Here is a 21,574-nt window from a genome sequence, read left to right as displayed (position 1 = left end):
GCGCGTTCAGCCGAGAGCTGATAAGGTTCGAGGAAGAGGACAAAAAGAAGAGACAATAAGATGCAATATAATACAAAAAGATCCATTCTATTCAGGCTACACTACTTATACACTTCAGCTGCGATAGTACTCTCGCAAGTTTGCTGTTCTCGTCATCACTCTTTGCAAAGCCAAAGGCAACTCGTCGTCCTTGGGGTCATCTCCACTTTTTTTTTCTGTTCTTTGGCCTTTTTTGCTTTTACCACTCTTTTCTCCAGTCTGATCTTCTTTCCTAGTTCTTTCAGCTTGTTTGTCTCCACCAACTTCGATATCTTCCTCGCTTTCGTCTTCATTTTCTGACAAGAATGAGGTGTTGCTCATCTTGCTTGGTGCTTTGTATAGTTCACTTTGAACTCCGATTTTATCACCAGCTCCAATCGAATAAATACGATGCACAAAATCAGTGCTGAAGTCGCTATTTATTGATGCAGTACTCATTTTCCTGTCTCTAAATCCTTTGACTGCATGGCTAGTTCCAGGCCCATCAAATCTTCGAATGTTCGCATCATCTTCATCAACCTTATCGTTTTTTTCCAGCTCATCTTCCAGGCTGCTACTTGATTCCTTAGCTTCATTTTTATCATTTCCATACTGCACTTGATCGTCTTTTTCTTCTCCGATTTTCTTATCGCTATTGTTTATTCCATCTGCTTCTTCTTCCTTTTCCTTTCCTTTTTCGTTCTCTAATGATTTCTTTTCCAGTTTTCTTGCATTTTGTGTACAATTCTCCAGGTTCCCAATATTATTAAATTTATTATTGTAACTCATAATTGTATCAATTGCCCACTCTTCATATAATGGTCGACTTAAGAATCCATATTTAAATTCATTTACGCCAACTAATATTTTTGCTAATTCAATTAGTTCTTCAATATATTCAATTATTTCAACAGTTCCAGCACTAGAAGCGCTCCATCCAGTAAATTTCTGCTCTAATATATTTATACCTTCATTACCTGGAAATGTACTAAGTTTTTCAATTGTTCTACTTAGCCCAATGTTATCATCACTTGAACTATTTGAATTTCCCTTTCTATTTGGATTTTTCTTTTTATTAACTTCAAAATGTAAATTACCAGAATCAGAATCAGAATCAGAATCAGAACCAGAATCAGAATCAGAATCAGAATCAGAATCAGAATCAGAATCAGAATCGAAATTGGAATTGGAATTGGAATTGGAACTTGACTTAGATGACACTGTTTTACTGTTATCATTTAAATTTAATGAGTTCAAACTAGAAATAATATATCCTGAATGCTTTTTTTTCTTTTCCTTTTCCTTTTCCTTTTCCTTTTCCTTTTGTTTTTCCTTTTGCTTCCCAGTTCTTTTTTCTTCTTCCTCACGACTTAACTTATATTCTTTAAATAATTTTTCCCTGACCACTTTAATAAGTCTTCTATGTGCAACTCTTGGACTTGGTAAATATTGTGGTAATGGTTGTTTAGTCAATAATGCCAATTGAACAGCCTTATAACAATTGTGGATTGATCCCACAATCTGTCTTCTATATGGATATGCAATATCATTGATTCCTTCAATAATAGAAGATCCATAATGTCTTCTAATCATTGTAATATTATCCATTCTAGACACAATTTGCCTCAACACAAAAATAATCTCTGTAAACACTTTTTCATTTTTTTTAAAATCTCCCTTATCCGGCTCTCTCTTTGCTGCTGATTTATATGATTCTGCTCTAGATATCGATTCTTTAATCTCTTTAGATATTATTGAAAATTTTTCAAATCTTTCATCTGATAATGCAATGGGTGTATATTCTCCTTCTAGTGACGATGCATATAACAATTCCAATTTTCCACATGCACCAATAGCAAAAGCCAATTCAACGATCATTTCATTTTTAGCTATAACTGGGAAAACTACAATATTAGAAATTAATCCAATGATCCCACCATAACCGACTGCTAAACATCTTAACCCAAAATTTCTTTCAATTGATCCATCTGATCCTGGAAGAGCACTTGATAGTAAAACAATATATATTGAAATAACACCAATGATTGCAGCCTTCACATATGCAGTTCCAAGAAAATAATAAAATCCAGGAATTGCGCCAATAATAGTTACAATTACCTCCACCACAGGGTATCTTTGATTATATGCAGAAACATAGGATACATATCCCCAAAAGGCTCCTAATATACAGCCAACTCCTCTCAAAAAGAAAACAAAAAAAGTGCCACCAACTGAAGGTTCTAAAGTTAAAATACAAACAAACCCAATCCAAGCTCCTTTAATATCAACATACCAGTGTCTTGACTCCGGAATAAACATAGGAAAAGAGGCTAACATCAATGCCATGACTACTTGAAATCCAAACAAAATGTGATGATGATATTTATTATTAAATTTTTTAATTAATAAGACTTGGTAATTTGGATTTAAATATTTAAGGAAAGAAAAAAAATTTAGAAAACCACTGAGGATTGTTAATATAGATTTTGAATTATCTATTGAGGAAGGTTTTTGATCTGAATTAATATGAAAACTAGTTTTACTTTTATTTGATAAATTATAAATGGGTAACTTGATTATTTTTTTTTGTGATTCAAAGTCTTTAAAACTTTTTGATTTGAGTGACGATAATAATTTTTCTTCTAGATCTTTAGGTCGTCTTCGAATAGTTTCATTTACACTTTCTCTAATGTCGCCAACAAGACTAGCATTTTCATTTATTTGAACATGATTGTCATGAATACTGAACCAATTTTTTAAGATTTTTTTGTTTGTTAAAAAGGATAACCAAATTTTTTTGCCAAAAAACCATTTTTTTTGTTCTCTTTTTAACCTTATATCTAAAATAGTCTTGGATTCCCTTAGCATGAAACAAATTGAATTGGTTAATTCTTTAAAATTAAGTAAGAAAGAAGATAATAAAAAAGCCTCATTTCTTGGTAATAACCAGTCATTTTTTTGCATGTTAATTTTTTCAACCAGATTAATTGAATGAATCCTCAAGGACTTCAAAGCTAAAGACCAAGATTGATCAAAGATAGCTAGTAGTCTTAGTAGTTCATTAATTTCGTTTTCAAAATCGATATTATGAATATTTTTTTTATCATTAAAATTGTACTTTAAATTTAAATTTGAGATAAAGTCTTTATTTAAAATATTTGAAAAAGTGGATAAATCAAGGTTGACATCGTAAGAATAAGAGATTGAGATTTTAATTAGATGGAAAACCTCGATAATTTTTGCATGTAAGTTTGCAGTTGGAGATTTAACTTGATTTAAAAAATCAATTAAAGGTTCAATTGAGTTTTTTTTGTCATTTGGAACAACGTTTTGATTGTCGTTTATTGCATTTAAAAAAATTGAGAATTCTAATTGACAGGAGTTTAATAAAGTATTAATGTAATTTGATAAATTATTTAAATAACTTAATAAAGGTTTAATTTCTGATGGGGAGTTGTACGAGTAAGAGATTTCATAAATTGAATCTTGGAGTACTAAATTGACTTCATTTAATTTTTTATTGAAATTGTTATTTAAAGATAGTAGATTTGATAAATTGGATGAATTTAAAGAGTTTGATTGAGAGTCGATTGAGCCAATGTATAGATTATTATTAATGTCATAATTTTGTTGAATACTTGTTGGTAAAAAAAGGAAAAAATAAATAATGTTATCAATTGTAAAATTCAAGTTATTTAGTGAATTTATGGTTGAGGTGCCCAAATAAGATGAGCCAAATTCAGGAAAGATTAAAATGTTTACAACTAAACCAATTGAGATTCCGAGAAAAAATGGAACAGTGAAATCCTTCAACATTGTTAAAGCTGGGATATTTAAATTGGATAGGAAAGTGAAATGGACAACCAAGAAAAAAGGGAAAACAATACCAAATAATTTATGAAAGACGCTTCTCATCCAGCCATGAATGAAAAGCATGATGATTTCAAAGATAGATAAAACCACTAAAGCTTGTTGATAATTTGTATAATTTGAGGATAGCAATTGATCATCAGACAAATCTTTGAAATCGGAGCCAATGATTCTTTGGGCTATAAACCTGCCTAATATCGACCAGGCATTACCAAACATCAAACCAATTGTGCAAAAGATTATGCCTTCAATCATTGAACCAAATCTTCTTCCAGGATGGACCATAACTGAGATTAAGGCAAGCATTGATGGTTCATCACCCAATTTTGAGCGAACAGTTGGATTCAAACAGAGAATTAAACATATTGTGCTATTAATTACACATTTGAGAATTCTTCTTGCTAGTATTTTGTCGCAAGGAAATTTTTTCTTGAAATTGACAAGTAGATTTGTGAAAAAGTCATTCAACATTTTAAAAATGTTTTCTTAGTTTAATTTCTCTTATTTTTTTATATTTTTCACAAAAAACAACTATTGATAAACGAAAAACTTTTTAAAATGAAAAAAAAAAGCAAAAAAAACAAAAGGCTTATGAGTTGTTTATAAGAGATATGGGAAACAAGATGTGGGATATGAGGCAAATTTGTAAGTGTATTTGAAAGTTATACTCTTAAAACCTTAGTAAACCAAAACTAGCTTTAGAGGTAAGCACAAACATAAACATCATCAAGACAACACTGAAAGACTCAGAAAGTAAAAAGCACAATAAATCGAGCAAAAGAATTTCAAAATCAGATAAACACCAGTTGAATTTTCCAGAAATGTTACCAGCTTTGTGGAAGTTGAGCCAGTTTTTTTTCGAGTCTGGCCGCAGCGAACTGCATTGTGCTGCGTATCCGCAGAACTGCGTTGTGTTAGGTAAGCCGCTTATTAATTGTTAGTCAGCCTGTGAGGTCCAAAACCGTTTTGTGCACGTGACTGTTTGTACCACGTGTGCCTCACAAGACATGTTCCCGCTGGTGATTAAACACCTGTGGCGCAGCGATCATTGATATTTGCAGCTACCAGCATATCATGGCGCGTTGAGATGCATAGAGAAGCTTGGCGGGGAAAAAGAACCGACTGTTTGGTCCGCGCATTGTTCCGCCGATGGCGCTGTTCCCACAAAGCTGTCTCTTAGAAGTTTTGGTGAAACTTTTCGTTGGTTTTGCATTGTTATAAGACCCTATGGTTTCAACAGCCTTGAAAAGACTTATAGACAGCTTGAAAGAGAGTTTTTCGAAGTTCTCCAGTTTTTTGGTCATTGTTAGTCTTTAGTTTAGTTTTCCTCTGTTTATCTTTTTTATCAGATGCCACCAGAAAATGCTTCTAGTCTCAACATGAACAAAATACCTTACAACTCTTTGATGACAATTGATTTCAACTCCAAGAGAGCAGTGAATTTGAATGAGTTTTCTCAGCTAATAGTCAGAATCAAACAAGATATTATTGATTATCACACCGATTCAAATCCTAGGCCAAATAGAAGCACTCTTAATGACAGCTCCAGCAAAACAATCAGTAAAATCACCCAAATCAAAAGAAACAGCAAGATTGTTGAAAGAAAGAGAAACAGCAAAATCATTGAAGGCAAGAGAAACAGCAAAATCATTGAAAACAGATCTGAAAGCGATGATTCTCTTGTCAAATCTATAAAAAGAAAATACAGGAACAGTTTTAATCCTTTTAAAAAGGAAACCAGCAGTCTGCCAAATTTATTAGATGATTCTCAAAACAGTTTGCAAAACAATTCTCAAAAAGATTTTCAAAAAGATTTCAAAGAAATTAAGATCCAATCAATACCTTCCCACAAAGTTGATATCGACGATTTATATTCAAAATTTACCTATTTTTTCAACTATAACTCGATTCAAATCTTAAATTTAACAGTAGTCACTATAAATGATATTCTCAATCATTTTTATAATACCAATAATATACCTTGTTTAACAACTGTCAAATTGAATTTCTTGAAACATAATTTATTAAATCATTTGCTAAAATATTCTTATATTAAAATCAATCGAAACAGTAATCAAACATTACAAGAAAAATTAAACAGAAATTCTTTTCACCTATTTTTATATCTATTAAACTCCTTTGACGGTTTAAAAAACTCGAAAAACAATTTCCATTTCCTTCAAACTATAATTGATAATAACCAATTTTCTCATTATTTACTAGCATATACTAAAAGCTCTATAAAAAAATTTATACAAGATGATTCTCATCCTGATGATATCCCCGATATAAATGACGATGAATTCATTCTAGCTAATCAAAAACTACTAAAAATCTTAAAAATCGTCTCTTCAGTTAACCTTGAACTTCACATAATTTTTTTCAACTCTCCTAAATTATTGTTTTATTACTTAATTCCAGCTTTGAGTTCTTTTGAGAGTGAAACAATTATTTTGATTTTAAATTCAATCTCAGATTTATTCAAATACATTTTATCAATCTCTTTGGATTCAGATGATACAAATTTTAATTTTAAATTGAATAATTTTAAAGAAAATTTTTTTGAAAACCTTGAATCTTCAAAATTATTAAAAAAATTATTAAATTATTTTAATTTTTCATCAAAAGCAGAGATACCAACAAAGTTACTTATTCTACTTTTATCTATTATCAAATCAATTCTCTTAATTTTTGGTTCAAATTTATCTTTAAATCAAAAATTCACTTTACTAATTCATAATGGCTTTTTAACTATTTTATATCCTCTACTAATTTCAAATAATTTGCAAATTAAACAGCTTTCAATAGAAATACTTCAGATAATAACATTACATAATAAAAATAAAATTGATAGTAGTCTAAATCAAAATAAATTAACTTTAACTAATATCACCTACTTTGATTTAGTTGATCTGATTGAAACTCATGGTTTTATGCTTTTAATATCCAAATCAATCATGAACTTTCACGACTTTTCTTCAATTTATCACAATTTCTCAAATCAAAACTTAAAACATTACATAAGATCTTTAATTTCTTTAGATATTCTTATAAATATTCTTAAAAATGATGATCAAAAGGGCACTTTTTTGAAAAAATTAGATTCTAAAAACATTTTTATAAAATTAATTAGTTCAATTTTAGGTTTCTTTAATGAAATTGTTAAAGGATTTCTGTCTTTCTTAAAGTCTTCAAAATACAATTTAAAAACTAAAGAAAGATTAATATTTTTAAATCTTTTGTCCATGGAAACTTTTCTTGGGTTTTTAAGTGAATTATTGAGAATCTCTAGAAGTTTTCAAGATGTTTCAAAATTATTTAAAGATTCCAAATACTTGAATGATTCCTTAATTTTACTTAATAATCTAAAAGATTTTGAGAAAGGTGATTATTTTCAGAAAAATCAACTAAAAAGCTCTTTGCAAATTTATTATTATAATATAATTGAGTTTATTTATAAAAATTTGGTTTTCCATTTAAGTTTTAACGATAAAAATGTCACCAATACGATACTGACCCTCTTTTTCAACAAAAACACTATAGATTTTTTAAATTCGTTTTTTCTTGATTTGTTTAATGATTTAAAAGCTCCTGATTTTGAATATAATAGTGGTGATGACAATGAAAGCATTGAATCAAAAATAAATGCCTTAGAAGAAATTATTTTATTTTTGAACAATATATTAAAAATAGATATTAAAACTAAAGAAAATAACAATAACGAAGTTTTATTATCTAACCATATTATCAAGACTTTAAACCCAATCATAAAGATTCTTTCCCTGAAATTTTTAAGAAAGGATTTGCTGCCTGTAAATTTCAAAAAAAGAAGAATGAGTTTAAATTATTATAAGGGTGTATTTGAAGGAAGATATAATACTATTTTATCATATACAGCATCGATATCTTCTGTCAACGAGGATGATTATGGTGATAGTAACATTTTACAATCAAATTCACTTGATGGGTTCATTATGAATAATGTAGGTGATGAAAACAGGACTTCAGAGACAGTTAAAAATATTTCTATCGAAAATAACCTAGATGTTTTCTATATTTGCAACAAGTCATTATTATTAAATATTAATAAATTACTTTTGAATTGTTTAAAATTTTGCACCGAATTGAATTCTAGTATGATAAGCAATATGCTAAAATTTTTAATGAAGGAGCAGATTTTTAATTTTGAAAATAAACAAGAATTTACAGAAAAACAAAAAACATTATCAATAGAGTTACAAACTGAGCTATTTTCATTTTTATTTAATTTTTTATTAAATGAGAATAATCAAAATAGTAATTTTGAAATAAAAGAGAAAATTGAGTTTAAGAATAACCACAAAAGAAAAATATGTGATTGTTTAATTTCATATCTTAATAATTATTATGAAACAAACTATGAATCATTTGATCTTAAAAAAATTGGTTGCTTTAAGAAAAATTACATTATTCAGATTTGTTTAAAGATAACATGCAACCTTTCATTAGATAAAGAGTTTGCGGATTATTTTTTAAAATATTTTCTGATTGACATTTCATTAAAGTTGATTCATAAATTAATTCAGTTATATAATATTTCTGTTGAAAATGAGATTGAATTTGATTCAATATTATATGATTTTTTGGTTTTGAGTTTGAATTTGATAAGCAATTTAATGTACAATGATAACCGATTGAAAAATTTCATAATTATAAACAATGCAGTATTTGAGCCAATGTTTAAAACTTTAAAAATCGAAATTGAAACAGCCCAAATTGAAAGTGAAACCAAGACCAAGACCAAAACTGAAACTGAAACTGAAACTGAAACTGAGACAAAATTAATAGAAAATGCAAACGAAGAAGATTGTTTTGATAATTATTTTGATGATAAGCGGTCTATAATTAAAGAAAATGATTCATTGATTGCCTTCATTAAATTTGAGAAAAAGGTAAACAATGTGGATAAAGAACCAATAAAAGAGAAAAAATATACAAATATAAAGTTAACAAAACAGATTTTAATACTAATAGGAAATTTAATTTGTAATAATGAATTAGAACAAGTGAATTCGCTTTTTAGTAAGTATGAACTATTAAGTGTGTTAATGGGATTAAAAATAGAAGTATTTTTTGAAGATATATTTAGGATTTTAGGCAATTTACTAGTATTAGAACGATTGAATAAAAACAATGAAGATGAGTTATTTTCAAGCATAAAGATATTATTTGAAAAGCGGGATTTACGGTTGATTTTTTTGAATTTCAAAAAAATAAAAAACAAAAACAATATAAAAAACAAAAAGAAATTTGAAGATGGTTTTATTTTTCTAATTGAAAATATAGTGAAAAAGTGTGGAAAAACAAAAAATAATTTAATTGGTGGTATTTTTGGAAACAACAAAATTTTTATTGAGGATGAAATATTGAATATATTGGAGAAAAATTGTGATATTGATAATTTTAATCAATGCAAAATATATAAAACTGAAGGGAAAACTGAGGAATTCATTGATTTAATTGAGAATGGAAGATTTGAGATAAATGATAAATTGATTAATATATACTGCAGTTTGATAAGTAATAATAATGGATCATTATTAGTGAAATTGAAAATTTTGAATAATATTTCAAAGATTGCAGATGACCGTAAAATGGTTATTAAATTTTTAGATACAAGGATTTTTCATGAAATATTAAAATTATTTAATGAGAATAGTTTAAATATGACTATGATTAAATTAGAGATAAATTTTGAGATATTGAATATTTTTGCAAAAGTAATTGAGATAACTCAAGATGAAAGTTTAGAGATTCAAAAATTGATTAAGGAATTTATTGAGAAATTATTAGAGTCCAATGAAGATGACAAAATCTTTTTTAAATCATTTGGAGAAACATTTAATTATTACTTGAATAATATTAATGAAAATTATAAGATAATATTAGGGATCAATTTGTTTTTAACAAGATTTATTTATTATCATAAGGAACATTTTCCTCAAATTGCTACAAATTTTGAGATCAGCTTCAATTACATTCGATTATTGATTTTATTGAATGGCCTTAAAACTCCCGATAACATTGGGAACAGCAGACCACTTAGGCTTGACGATACATACAAAGGGGAATTGAACCTTGCAAACACATCGTTTGAGATACTATTGATTTTGAGCCAGTTCTTGAGAGTGAAAAACCCAGAACTTCAAAGATACATAATAAAAGACAACAGGTTGCTGGAAGTGTTGATGGAGTTGAAACTGAAAAACACTCACACAGAAACAATTACCACCAGACTCCTCGAACAAATTACCTCCATTAACTGCTTTTAGAAGCAGGTCCAGCTCCAACTTAAGTAGTGCAATACACGTCTTCCATCTAAACACAGACACCTTGGGCAGCATAGGCAGGATGGTCGGAACAAGATGAATATACCGGAAATAATCAGATATTCGATCAACCCTCGACAACCTCGGTATGTTTCTGAAAACCTTCCCGTTATTTAAAAGAGTTCCGGCTATAGAACGTGATTGCGATGCTCCTCCATGGTTCGATGTGAGGAAAAATCGCACGGAAAGTTGCACCTTTGCTACTTCTGCCTCTTGGACAACCTGCTGAGCCAAAATGAGTTGGAGAAACACCACCACAAACTACGATAATTACAGCAATAATTACAGCAACTACAACTGTTACAACGGTTACAATAATTATAATAATTACAATAATTATAATAATTACAATAATTACAATAATCACAACAACTGCAACAACTACAACAACTACAAAAATTATAACAACTACAATGCTCCTACACTCCGGGAAAGTGTCAGTGGGTCCAGGTTCGATGAGGTATTCTCCTATTCTTCCGACGACGACGATCTTTCTGCTATTGTGACTGTGAGGCAGCACCAATCGGCTCATCTACTGTCCAATATAGTTCAAGTAGCTGCTCTACCATCAGACGCTCGATATAAACTTGCTATTTATGGTCTTCAGAATAATTTGTTCGACTCCATAACAATAGCTGTCAAGACTTGCAATGTCAACAAGTCTAATCTTACAAAGAGATTGAACTTCAACTATGCATCAAAGAAGAAACCTGTCCCATTCTTGCCCAAAAAAGAGGAATTAAGTTTCTGTGCTTTTGCCAAAATTAATGAGTTGAAAGGCAATATCTTGTTGAAGCCTGAATTGATGATGCTTATTTCTTATCTCTTGTACAAATCCTTTAATACATCTACTGATGACAATTTTTTATCCATTGGAAGATTTCCCAATGCAAAAAAAATGGAAGATATTTCTATTCAACCTAAATATTTAACAAATCTTTTGAAGTCTCACAACTTGGACCATAGAGGTCTTCCAAAAAAATACTCTGAGACAACTCATAATATATATACAAATGAGGATATTTTGATCCATGAATATTTTAATGATATTAATTTATTTTTGGAAAATAATCCTGTTAAACCTGAAAATATTTCAATGATGGATTTCTTCAATTTTAATCTAATTCCAAATAATAAAAATCCTATAATTGATCAATTGGTCGCAAATGATCATCATTTTGATGACAATAAAACCTCTTTATCCTCGTTATTCGAATTTATTACAGCTGATGGAAAAATTCTTCCTCCTTTTTTAGTCTTTAAATCATACGGTAAAGCAAGAATTCCAATTCAAATTTTAACTAATAGAGATTTCACAAGTTGGAACTTTAACCAATCTGATACAGGTTTCCTCAATAATGCTTTATTCTTCAAATTAATGCAACACTATGAAAAATTCTCGAAACCCCACAATCCGTTTGATAAAAGACTACTCATTCTTGATGCCTATCTTTATTATTTGGATTCTAATGTACTAAATTTTTTAATTTCAAATAAAATTCATCTATTAGTCTTGCCTCCAACTTCTTCGGGTCTTATCAACCCTTTTAATTATTCTTTATCAGAAAACTTTAAGCAAAATTATAAAATAAATTGTTCATCTAATTATTCTATTTATGACAATGATTTTCTTAATGAAGAAAACCAAGAAAACCAAGAACAAGGTGATGAAAATGATAATGAAGATAATATAGATCATAGACTCAATTTGTTACTTGATATTTGTAAATCGAGAAGCCAAACCTATGAAAAATCAATAATAATAAACTCTTTCAAGGAATCCTGTTTATATTTTTCAACCGATTTTCAAAAGAGAATCAGTTCCCAAGAGGGTTTAATTAAAAAAATTTCTTTTCAAATTAATAAGCAACGCAAAGATCCAACTTCTTTTTATCTTGATAACCATTGTACTTTCTTATTAAATGAATTTGATATATTTCTCAAATCAAATATAGATATAAATAAAATTTTAAGATTATTTGAATACCAAGATAAAATTCCTGATTTTTCAAATAGTTTCAATAATTCCTCTCCGAATTTTCTATTAAATACAGCAGGCACAGGTTCAGCTCAATTGGATTCTTATTTATTAAAAAAATTTTCCTCATCTGATTATCAATATTTTTTTAATAACGAAGATAATACTACGTATAATAATAATAATAATAATAATAATAATAATAATAATAATAATAATAATAATAATAATAATATGTATGATAATAATGATAACTTTTCAATGAATATTATAGATATTAATACCTCTCAAAATTTGCACCGTAAAAAATTACAGCCCAATTTAAATCTTTATAAAAGAGTAAAATTTAATTTTCCTCCTCTCACAAACGTTATTAACTTATCTCCTATACCTGAGTTGCAAAATATAATGGAAAGTTTTTTTATTTATCCCGGAACAGATTCTGGTAGAAATTATTTTTATAATTTTTTATATTCAAGAATAATGAAACTTTTAAAAAATGATTATACTGATAAAGATATATCATACTTGATAGCTTCTTTGCCCAATAGAATAATTACAGGATTTGAAATAATATTAATTATATTTTATTACACTAAAGAAAAATGCCTAAAACCAAAAAGAAAAATAATAACTAACCTGAAATTAAAAAACCAAAATCTGACGAAATTTGCAACTCATGAAAATATTTTGAGATTAAAGACGGAGAAAAATAAAGAATTAAAATCACAGCATTTAAAATCAATGAAAAAAGGCATAAAAATGGTTAATTTGAATGACGAGCTAATTGAAGTGAAAGCTGAGATTGACACCTACAAAAATAGCTTCAATCAGTTAAATGATCTTTGTAACAAAACAGCTGAAGCGAATCAGTTTTTAAAAGACCATATCGAGTACTTGAAAAAACATTACCAACAGCTTATTTTTAATCTTCAAACTCAACAAGAGATGTAAGGTGACTCTAGATTCTGGCTAATCTTTCTGATTTTTGCTTTTATTTTCTTTGATTGTCAATTTTTAACTTGTTTCATTTTATTTTATTTCATATGTAATTCAATTCTTGACCCAATTTGACAGAAAGCTGTAGTAAGTACTGTTTTTAAAGGGATGTATAGTGACCCACTAATAGAAAAAAAAACAACCCACAGTACCAGTCCCGGAAAATGAGGGCTTCATTCTGTCCCATTCATTTCGGCTGGTAAAAAGAAAATCTCAAATCTGTTTCTGAGAATTGGTGGAACTGAAAGTGATTTCGAAATGGACAATGCTGAGTTTCAGAGGAAGTATGGGCCTGTAGCAAAGAAGCGATTTAAGAAGAGAAGGAAAAGGGCTGCAAAGTCCTCAAATAGCTTCAAAAAGAGAAGCAGGATATCTGGGTTAAGGAAATTCAGAAAGGACTTTGCGAGGAATGGAAACAATAATGATGAAAATACTGGTAACAATGAAAAAGATGATGATGGGATCACTCAATCTAACAGAATAGTGAATAAAAATGACAAATGGTTTCAAGATTTCTCTTGTTTTGAGCTGATTTATGATTGGAAGAGCATTCGCCCATATTTTGATCCAATAACATTGAACAAACCATTTATTTATTTTGATGAAGAAAAAATTGAAATGTCTGAATTGGATACCTTTAAGGTTAAATCATTGAAAATCTTGTGCTGTTTGAAAATAGTAGAGAATTGTGATTTAATTGATATGGATCATTTAGGTGTTGATGGTTTTGATGATGATATTTGGTTAAAAATGTGGGAAATTATATTGAGAAATAATCTTGATAGTTTCAGGATTTTTAATATTTTTTATCAGCGATTTAAAGTGAAGGCTGAATTTAAATGTCATGTTATTAAAGATGTTTTTAACAATAATAGAGATAAGGTGGTATATCATAATTTAATACCGGACCTTAAGCATAGAATTGAGGTTCTTGGGAGTAATATTTTATTTGATGATTTTGCTTCTAGATTATCATATAATTATCATCTTAATGAGAAAACTTATTATATGATCAATTTATCTTATTTGTGTGGGAATTCGATTATAAGCCATGAAAATTTATTAAAGTTATTTAATATAGATAATTTGATAGCGTTGAGTTTAAATGGATTGAAAAATGTTGATGATAATTTTATTGATACAATGGTGATGGCGATTAAAAATGGGAAATTAAAGAATCTAATTTGTTTGACGATAGTTGGTACATCTATTAGTTCGTATTCGTTAACAAGGTTATTTCAATTAGGGCGTGAATATAAATATAGCAAGTTGGTTTATATTGAGAGTTCGACATATATAAATGAAATGGAATTGAGAGGATTGAATTGGATTAACTATAAAGAGCGATTAAAAGTCAAGGAAATACAGAAAAAAGAATTAGGATTAAAGTTACAATTTTTAAGTGAGAATTTTACAAGTTTATTTAAAGCTATTGAGAAGGAGGATATATTTAAGCCAGAATTAAATCATCTTTTACTTGATTTCCAGATTATGAATAAAAAAATAATCTCTGAAAGAATGGATAATTTTGAAAATATTAATTTTGATTACGAAGAAATGTGGTTAGAAAAAATTAGAATTAAAGAAAGGGAAATTTATGAAAATAATTTCAGTTACATAATTGATGAAAATTATCTTATAAATAACAATAGTGGAAAGATAGTTTGTCAAGAGAATGAGAGCTCATTGACTGAAAAAAATAAAAGTGAAAATAATAGTTTCAGTGATAATAATAGTTTCAGTGATAATATTATAGATAATAGATATAGATGTGAGGGAGATAAAAATGATAAAGTTAAATTGGCTGACAGGTTGAAAATTCAAATGAAACTGAATGCCAAAATCAAGATTAAAAAATCATCAACCACTCTTAATAAATTTTTTGGATTATAAGTTATAATCGGTTGGATCTTTATTTGTACAATCGATTATTTTTGCTAAACCCTCTTCGAATATTTTAGCATTATAATTTAGTATTGCCTGGCCGTTAATGGAGTCACATAATTGATCATCTTTGATGTAAACAACTAAACATAAAGATTTGATCATTTGTTTTAAATAGATTTTCATATCTGGTAATAAAGTGCAATGGGAGGTGATTTTTTGTTGTTTTTTACGGGATTGAATTTCACTGTCTGTATCATCTGGGTGAGTAGGAAGATATAAACTGTTAATATCGACGCTTAGATCAATGAATTGAGAGCAAACTTCGTATAATGTTGAGTCTGAGGGACTAGAGTCGGTTACAAAATATAATTTTGTTTTAACGTCACATAAAAAGGCCTTTTCGATCTTTGAGTGTTGGACTAAATGGTTAAGGATATTTTCTAGAGAAGGTAGGCAAGGAACCAAGTTGGATATGATCTCAGACATGACCTCAAATATACTTTGGTTATATATGGAAGTTCCATGGTAATCTATATGTTTTTCATGGCCAATTTCACACAATAGGTAGGAGACCTGGTTTTCGATTTCTCTCATTATATCAGGTTTAAAATCTTCAGAAAAGCCATCAATTTTGTGAACCAAAACGTGGATTTTGACATGGGGACAGTTATCGAGAGCGAAAGAAACGACATTTAGCAAGTTGTTGATTGTAGCCTTGTATTCATCGAGACAGTCGATGACATAAACAACACAATCGACGTCCTTCATGATGGAGTTGATGTCCTGGTCGTCCCAGGTGTCTTGGAAGTAGTCCACCTGGCCAGGCAATTCAGTTATTTGCAAGTCGATTAGCGATCTGAAGACAAAGGTGGTGGGCTTGGAGGTGGTGTCCAACAAGATTGTGTTCTGTGGTTCAGCGCCATGAAAGACAGTCTGGACAATGGACGACTTGCCACTTCTCTTCAAGCCCATCAAGATAAGATGAGCATTCATTGTGGTCTTCTGGCTGTGCTTTCTCTGTTTCTGCTGTGGTTTCCACTTCCAACCATCAATTTCAATCAACATCTCACTCTTCCTCAACTGCCTCAGAAACAGCTGCGGGCGCGGACACAAAACGCAAAATGCCGCTCTCGGCCGACGCCGGGAAAGACAACGGCCGACGCCGGCGTTTTTCTGCTCGGCCCTCCCAAACTGGATCTCACGTGCCGAAATTTGCAGCCGCTGATTGGTCCGCCGTTTCTTCTTTCAGAAGAGGATATAATCTCGTGTAGAATCACTCAGCTCTCAGCTCTCTCCAACATCTACAAAATGCTCTTCCTCGCAACTCGTCTGGCTCTTGCTCGTGCTTATTCTACTGAGGCTCCCATAGTCGTAAAGACCCAGTCCAAGGCCAGAGTTGGCTCCTTCAAGGGTGGTGTTTTGGGATTCTTGTTTGGTGTGACTTTGACTGGTTTTGGTTCCTACTACTATCTTATGGACGAGTACAGAACTGCCAATAGTGCTGTTGTCTCTGAGGTTTTAGCCTTGCAGAAATCCATTAAAAACTTGGAGGCCCAAGTTAAGGTCTTGGAGGCCCAAAGAAAATAGCAATAAATAATTCAATTGAATTACATCAATTCTTACAATGATCCTTCATTGACTCTTTAAATAATTCATATTTTAATAAATCAGATTCAGACTCAATTCTTACCACATTTCTAATTTCTTTCTGCTATGTTGTACTTAATCTTAAGAAATTGACTCTAAGAATGTTACATTGTCCCTTTGCATTCTTTTCTTTAACATAAATATTACTCTTTTTATTATCAATATTCATTTTTTTCGCTTCTTTTTTCTTTTATTTTTTCTTTTGGAACACAATTTACTTGTCTTTAGAATTGTTCTTAATGAGAAACATAAAATCATTTATTATTAAACTTAATCATATATATAGTGTAGAAATTTGTATTCAACAAAAAAAGAAAAAAAGAAATAAATCAACTGAAATTTAGTAATCAATAAAACAAAATAAGGAAAAGAGAAAAATAATAGGTATAAACAGCAAAATTCTTTAACATTCAAATTTAACAAAATAGGTAAAGAAAAAAAATATCATCCGAGAACTTGAAGATTTATCAATTGAAAAACATTAAATATTGAAATATTGTTGAAATTTAAAAATTAAAATTTAAAAGTTGAAATCCTAAAAACCCTTAAAAAAAATGTGAAAAAATTCATAAAGAAATAACCAAAAAGTTAAAAAATATTTAATTCAAGAAACATAGATACATACATTAGAAAAAAAAACAACAACATTCTTCTAATGCTTCTTAATTTTATAATAAGCAAAATTAATACTTTACAAAAGGATCTTAGATGCAGGAAGTTTGTTAAACAGCTAATATCATAATTAAAACATAGGTTTGAAATTTTGGAAATTTCTATTCTATATTGTTGGTGCATTTGTAACTTCATCATTTTCAAAATCTCCAATCCATTCCCATGTTCTCATTATTTCTCCATAAACTTCCATCATATGAACTCTAATATTGGAATTATGTTCAATTTTTTTAGTAACTTTTTCCCACAATTCTAATTTTTCCTTTGGCGTTTCATTTTCTAAAAGTGAATCTCTCAATTGAATACTTGGAATGTGTTTTTTAATTGTCCCACTATCATCTTGAACCGAGTTTTTAAGTTGTTTTTTCAATTTTTTAACAACTATTGAGCAAATCTTATTCAACTTTAGTTGCTTTTTATTATACTCATTAATCTGATACTTGCCGTAATAAATGCTACCAAAACTTATCAAAAATGATAAAATATAATATTTGTATGTTTCTAGTAAGAAATTAAAAACCTTTTTGGAACGGCACTTAATTCCAGAGTTTGCAAGGGAAGTCGATCGAAATCCTTTTTCTTTTTCTGACTCTTGAGAATCTTCATCTCGTTTGTCACTGTTTTCAATAACATCGTTGGAGTTATTATATCCTTTGTGGTAAACCTATGGTAAATAAAAAATGTTAGTACTATGTCCAAACAAATGAGTTGATTTTGAATAAATAAAAATGGTAATAACTACTTTAATCAATTTAAGTAAACCATAAATAATTTGGCTTAACTTAAAACATTAAAGAAATTATTTAAAACGAAACTTTCCTTACACTTATTTCTGGTTCATTTTCAAGAACAACAACAGCTTTAGACCAAACATCACGAAAATCAGCATCACTTATTTCAGGCTAAAAAAAAATATAGCTGTTAGTATTAAAAACAATTAAATATTTTTTAAAAAAAAACAATTTTAAAATCACTTACTGATTTGATTTGATATAACACATTATATATCTCATCTAATGACAAACCGGATTCTTCGTCTTCACCTTCACCACATTTTATAGCAGCGTTTCTATTTCTTAATAAATTTAATGAATAACTAAACATTGCATGAACTCTTTGAGCCTTTCTGGTATCAGGAACACATTCACTCGCAACCGGTAATAATCTATTAAATGAATAAAATGGAGTTAATTCAATGTAGTCATCTTCACATTTTAATTCAAGGTTTTCAAAGCAAACAGCATTTGAAGGACATGCAATGCAGTCTGGCTTGATAAAATCCTGATAAAAAACTTCAATTTTTTCCATATATGGATGAAGAAACTCAAATCTATCATCATTGTGATATTTTGATAACAAAGGAGTATCAGTTGAATGGCCACAGTAACCAACAGAAAAATATTGACTACGATACCATAACAAACTTTGAACAAATAAACCAATGATCAATAGCAGAAATGTTTGTTTTAAATAGCTTTTAAAAGACCAACCAACTGTTTCTTGTGATGAATCATTTATAATTTCAGTAGCATTTTTAGCTTTTGCTTTATAATCGTTTTCAATCTCATCACCAACTTTAGTATCATCATCGGCTTCAATCAATTCACCTTCTTCGCTCACTTCAGTGTCTTCTACTTCAGGTTCTTCAGGGGATTCGACGAATTCGGGTTGTTCGGATTCTTCAGGCTCTTCAGATTCTTTAAGTTCTTTAGGTTCTTCAAGTTCTTTAGGTTTTTTAGACCCTTCAGATTCTTGCGATTTTTCGGTTTTTTCAGAAATTCCTGGCTCATCTTCATTTCCTTCTTCAGATTCTTCAGTTGTTTCTTCAACTTCGAGTATTTGATCAATTTTTTCAATTTTTTCTAGCTCTTGTTCTTCTTGGAAATCAATGTCACTTAATTGAGTTGTTTGGTTAGGATAGTAAGTTTCATCTTCAGAGTCTGAGTCATTATTTTCATCAATGGTTACCGGGGGCGAATCTAAGGGTTGATTTAAAGGTTTTGCGTTTTGAATTTCTTCAGGAGTAACTTTTGGAATCGAAGGAATGTGTCTTTTGAATTCTTGTTTGGGATGAGGTTCATTTGAAAATTCATAATTTGAATTAAAAGCAGATGCTGGTGGTGTACCTTGAATTATAATGCCTAAATGCTTCATAAGCTCTTGATTTAATAATGAACTGAAGTTTGGAGCAATTTGTGGTGTTGGTGAGAGGGGGATTTCATTTATTGTAGATTCGTCCTTGATTATGATGTTAGTTGAAGAGGTTTCTTCTTCTAAAATTTGTTGGGTATCAAATTCAGCTTTAACGGAATTGTTTTGGTCTAACTCTGCTTTAACAAGATCGTTTTGATCAGGTTCAGCTTTAATAAGATCGTCCTGTTCAGATTCAGGTTTAATGGAATTGTTTTCAAGTTCAAGTTCAAGTTCTAATTTGATGTTATCTTTGGGATGGTTATCATGTAAAATAACTTTAGATTTTGATTCTTTTTTGATGATGGTTTCAAATTGATCATCTTTTGAATTTGATAGAACTTTATTTTTAATTAAATCACTTTTAATTTTTTTAATTGATTGATCATTTTTAATGATTGATATTTTTTTAATTTTATTTTTATCAGAGTTTGAAGAGTGAATGTGTGATTGAGCTTGAACTTGAGGTTGGGATTGACTTCTGAAAGGAGAAGGAGGTAGTAATGAAGGTTTAGATTCTTCTTTAATTTTTTGGACAATTTTAGGAATTGGTTCTCTTTTTGAAGGTATAAATTTTGATTCGTCTTCAATCAAGCTGCGAAAAAACTGGTCTTCATCTTCATTTTCAGAAGATACGTTGTCATCGAGTCCAAACAAGTCCCCTGGCTTAACAGATTTAGTGAAAACAGGAAGTTGTTTTTTCTTTTTTGCGGGTTCAGTTGGCTCATCATCAGAAGTGGTACTATTTTCAGGTGAGTTTTTAGTTTCTGTTTGATTTTGATTTTGATTTTCTTCAATTATTTCAGAGATGGATCTTTTTTTGGGGTTAGATTTATTATGTCTATTAGGTGATGGAGATGAGTATAGTTGGAATGAGTTTCTTTTGGAGAAAGGAGTGTTTGATTTAGTAGGTTTTTCTGGTGTTTTATCTGAGTCATCTTTTTGGGACTGGGTTGCCTTTTGAATATTGATTGAAGGTATAGTTTTATTTTTAACGAATTGATTGTCTTGGTCCTCTTCTTGGAGCTGTTTTCTTGGTCTTCCTCTTTTGGGAGATTTTATTAGATCGTTATTGTCTTTTTGTTTAGCTTCATTGTTTTTGGAGTCGAGTCTCTTTGAGGTCTTTCTTCTTGGAGAGACAGATCTCGTTTTTGGTTTTGGTTTTGGTTTTGATTTTGAAGGGGATCTTTGTTTTTTGGGGTTTAGTAGTAGTTCGTCTTGGGTATTTAATTTGGGAACGTCCAATGGATCATTAGTGGAAGGTTGTGGCTTCTTTTTGGGGGATCGTTTGGTTGAAGCCCGTTTGGGAGATGGCGATCTCTTTGGGGATGGTGATCTAGAAGGTTTTGTAGTTTTTTTGTTAGGAGAATTTGGTAGTTGGATGTTTGTGTAGAGGAAGCCATTATTAGAGACCTTTCTGGGAGATCTGGACCTTGTTATTCTCTTTGAGGCCTTTTTCTCTGAGGAAGAAGGTTCAAGAATGGTGTCGTCCACATCCAAGTTATCTATGTTGGAGTCATCAGCATTGAAGATTTTGTTGTCGTTGGGGATGACAGAGCTGTAGGTGCTTAGTAAACTCAGGGAGATGGGTTTGATCTTTTCATTGAAGATTTTGATCAAGTCGTTTTTTTTGGCATGAGCAGGATAATCTATTTTGTGCTCAACGAAAATGCTTCTTAATTGAGCAATTTTTAGAGTCCTCGGATTAAAATCTGCAAAAGCAACAGAGGTTAGTATCGCGTTGTAACAGCAGTGGGAAGAAAACAGAACACAAAGAAAACATACCAGGTTGTAGATATGACAAGTCGTCAAGCATTTTCTGGAGCTGGAGGCGCTGGCGATGGTGTTGAAGATGGTGCTGAAGATGGTACTGGAGCTGGAGCAAAAGAATCTGGCGATTACCAGGCCCGTGGCAAAAGTCTCTGTTGTCGTTCTCGGGGACCCG

The 21,574-nt window shown here is 30.0% G+C and overlaps 7 protein-coding genes across 7 annotated transcripts; 4 read left to right on the top strand and 3 right to left on the bottom strand.

Moving 5' to 3' along the window:
- Positions 1–114: 114 nt before the first annotated feature.
- ASCRUDRAFT_90022 (uncharacterized protein) lies at positions 115–4,556 on the bottom strand (the record flags this gene model as incomplete). Its single annotated transcript, XM_020195042.1, has 3 exons — positions 2,481–4,556; positions 1,394–2,429; positions 115–1,246 (listed from the first exon to the last, which is right to left on the bottom strand). Exons 1-3 carry the CDS (start codon positions 4,357–4,359, stop codon positions 115–117), a joined length of 4,047 nt encoding a protein of 1,348 aa, XP_020049351.1. The 5' UTR covers positions 4,360–4,556.
- A 681-nt stretch (positions 4,557–5,237) lies between these two features.
- ASCRUDRAFT_68825 (uncharacterized protein) lies at positions 5,238–10,199 on the top strand (the record flags this gene model as incomplete). The annotated part of the gene is made up of 1 exon (XM_020191581.1): positions 5,238–10,199. One exon carries the CDS (start codon positions 5,238–5,240, stop codon positions 10,197–10,199), a length of 4,962 nt encoding a protein of 1,653 aa, XP_020049350.1.
- A 2,233-nt stretch (positions 10,200–12,432) lies between these two features.
- On the top strand, positions 12,433–13,438 carry ASCRUDRAFT_74451 (uncharacterized protein). Its single transcript, XM_020192692.1, has one exon. It carries the CDS (start codon positions 12,718–12,720, stop codon positions 13,186–13,188), a length of 471 nt encoding a protein of 156 aa, XP_020049349.1. The 5' UTR covers positions 12,433–12,717; the 3' UTR covers positions 13,189–13,438.
- ASCRUDRAFT_126732 (uncharacterized protein) lies at positions 13,341–15,584 on the top strand. Its single transcript, XM_020188957.1, has one exon. The coding sequence runs from the start codon at positions 13,492–13,494 to the stop codon at positions 15,124–15,126; it is 1,635 nt and encodes a 544-aa protein (XP_020049348.1). The 5' UTR covers positions 13,341–13,491; the 3' UTR covers positions 15,127–15,584.
- On the bottom strand, positions 15,121–16,113 carry GTR2 (Gtr2p; the record flags this gene model as incomplete). The annotated part of the gene is made up of 1 exon (XM_020190289.1): positions 15,121–16,113. The coding sequence occupies one exon, from the start codon at positions 16,111–16,113 to the stop codon at positions 15,121–15,123; it is 993 nt and encodes a 330-aa protein (XP_020049347.1).
- A 295-nt stretch (positions 16,114–16,408) lies between these two features.
- On the top strand, positions 16,409–17,003 carry ASCRUDRAFT_74449 (uncharacterized protein). The gene has a single exon (XM_020192691.1). It carries the CDS (start codon positions 16,429–16,431, stop codon positions 16,705–16,707), a length of 279 nt encoding a protein of 92 aa, XP_020049346.1. The 5' UTR covers positions 16,409–16,428; the 3' UTR covers positions 16,708–17,003.
- A 214-nt stretch (positions 17,004–17,217) lies between these two features.
- On the bottom strand, positions 17,218–21,498 carry ASCRUDRAFT_74448 (uncharacterized protein). Its single transcript, XM_020192690.1, has 4 exons — positions 21,415–21,498; positions 18,418–21,341; positions 18,264–18,341; positions 17,218–18,103 (listed from the first exon to the last, which is right to left on the bottom strand). Exons 1-4 carry the CDS (start codon positions 21,443–21,445, stop codon positions 17,546–17,548), a joined length of 3,591 nt encoding a protein of 1,196 aa, XP_020049345.1. The 5' UTR covers positions 21,446–21,498; the 3' UTR covers positions 17,218–17,545.
- Positions 21,499–21,574: the final 76 nt, after the last annotated feature.

The sequence above is a fragment of the Ascoidea rubescens genome, assembly GCF_001661345.1.
Source record: "Ascoidea rubescens DSM 1968 unplaced genomic scaffold ASCRUscaffold_2, whole genome shotgun sequence".
Taxonomy (NCBI): Eukaryota; Fungi; Ascomycota; class Saccharomycetes; order Ascoideales; family Ascoideaceae; genus Ascoidea; species Ascoidea rubescens.
Note: the sequence above shows the minus strand (reverse complement) of the source record. Positions and strands in the feature narration are given on the sequence as shown.

Excerpts from the sequence above, each read along its gene's own strand:
- ASCRUDRAFT_74449 (XM_020192691.1), top strand. The coding sequence starts at position 16,429 with ATGCTCTTCCTCGCAACTCGTCTGGCTCTTGCTCGTGCTTATTCTACT.
- ASCRUDRAFT_126732 (XM_020188957.1), top strand. The coding sequence starts at position 13,492 with ATGGACAATGCTGAGTTTCAGAGGAAGTATGGGCCTGTAGCAAAGAAG.
- ASCRUDRAFT_74451 (XM_020192692.1), top strand. The coding sequence starts at position 12,718 with ATGAAACTTTTAAAAAATGATTATACTGATAAAGATATATCATACTTG.
- ASCRUDRAFT_74448 (XM_020192690.1), bottom strand. The coding sequence starts at position 21,445 with ATGCTTGACGACTTGTCATATCTACAACCTG. Across the intron at positions 18,342-18,417 it reads TGTTATATCAAATCAAATCA|CCTGAAATAAGTGATGCTGA; the intron begins GTAAGTGATTTT and ends ATTTTTTTTTAG. Across the intron at positions 18,104-18,263 it reads AAAATGAACCAGAAATAAGT|GTTTACCACAAAGGATATAA; the intron begins GTAAGGAAAGTT and ends TATTTACCATAG.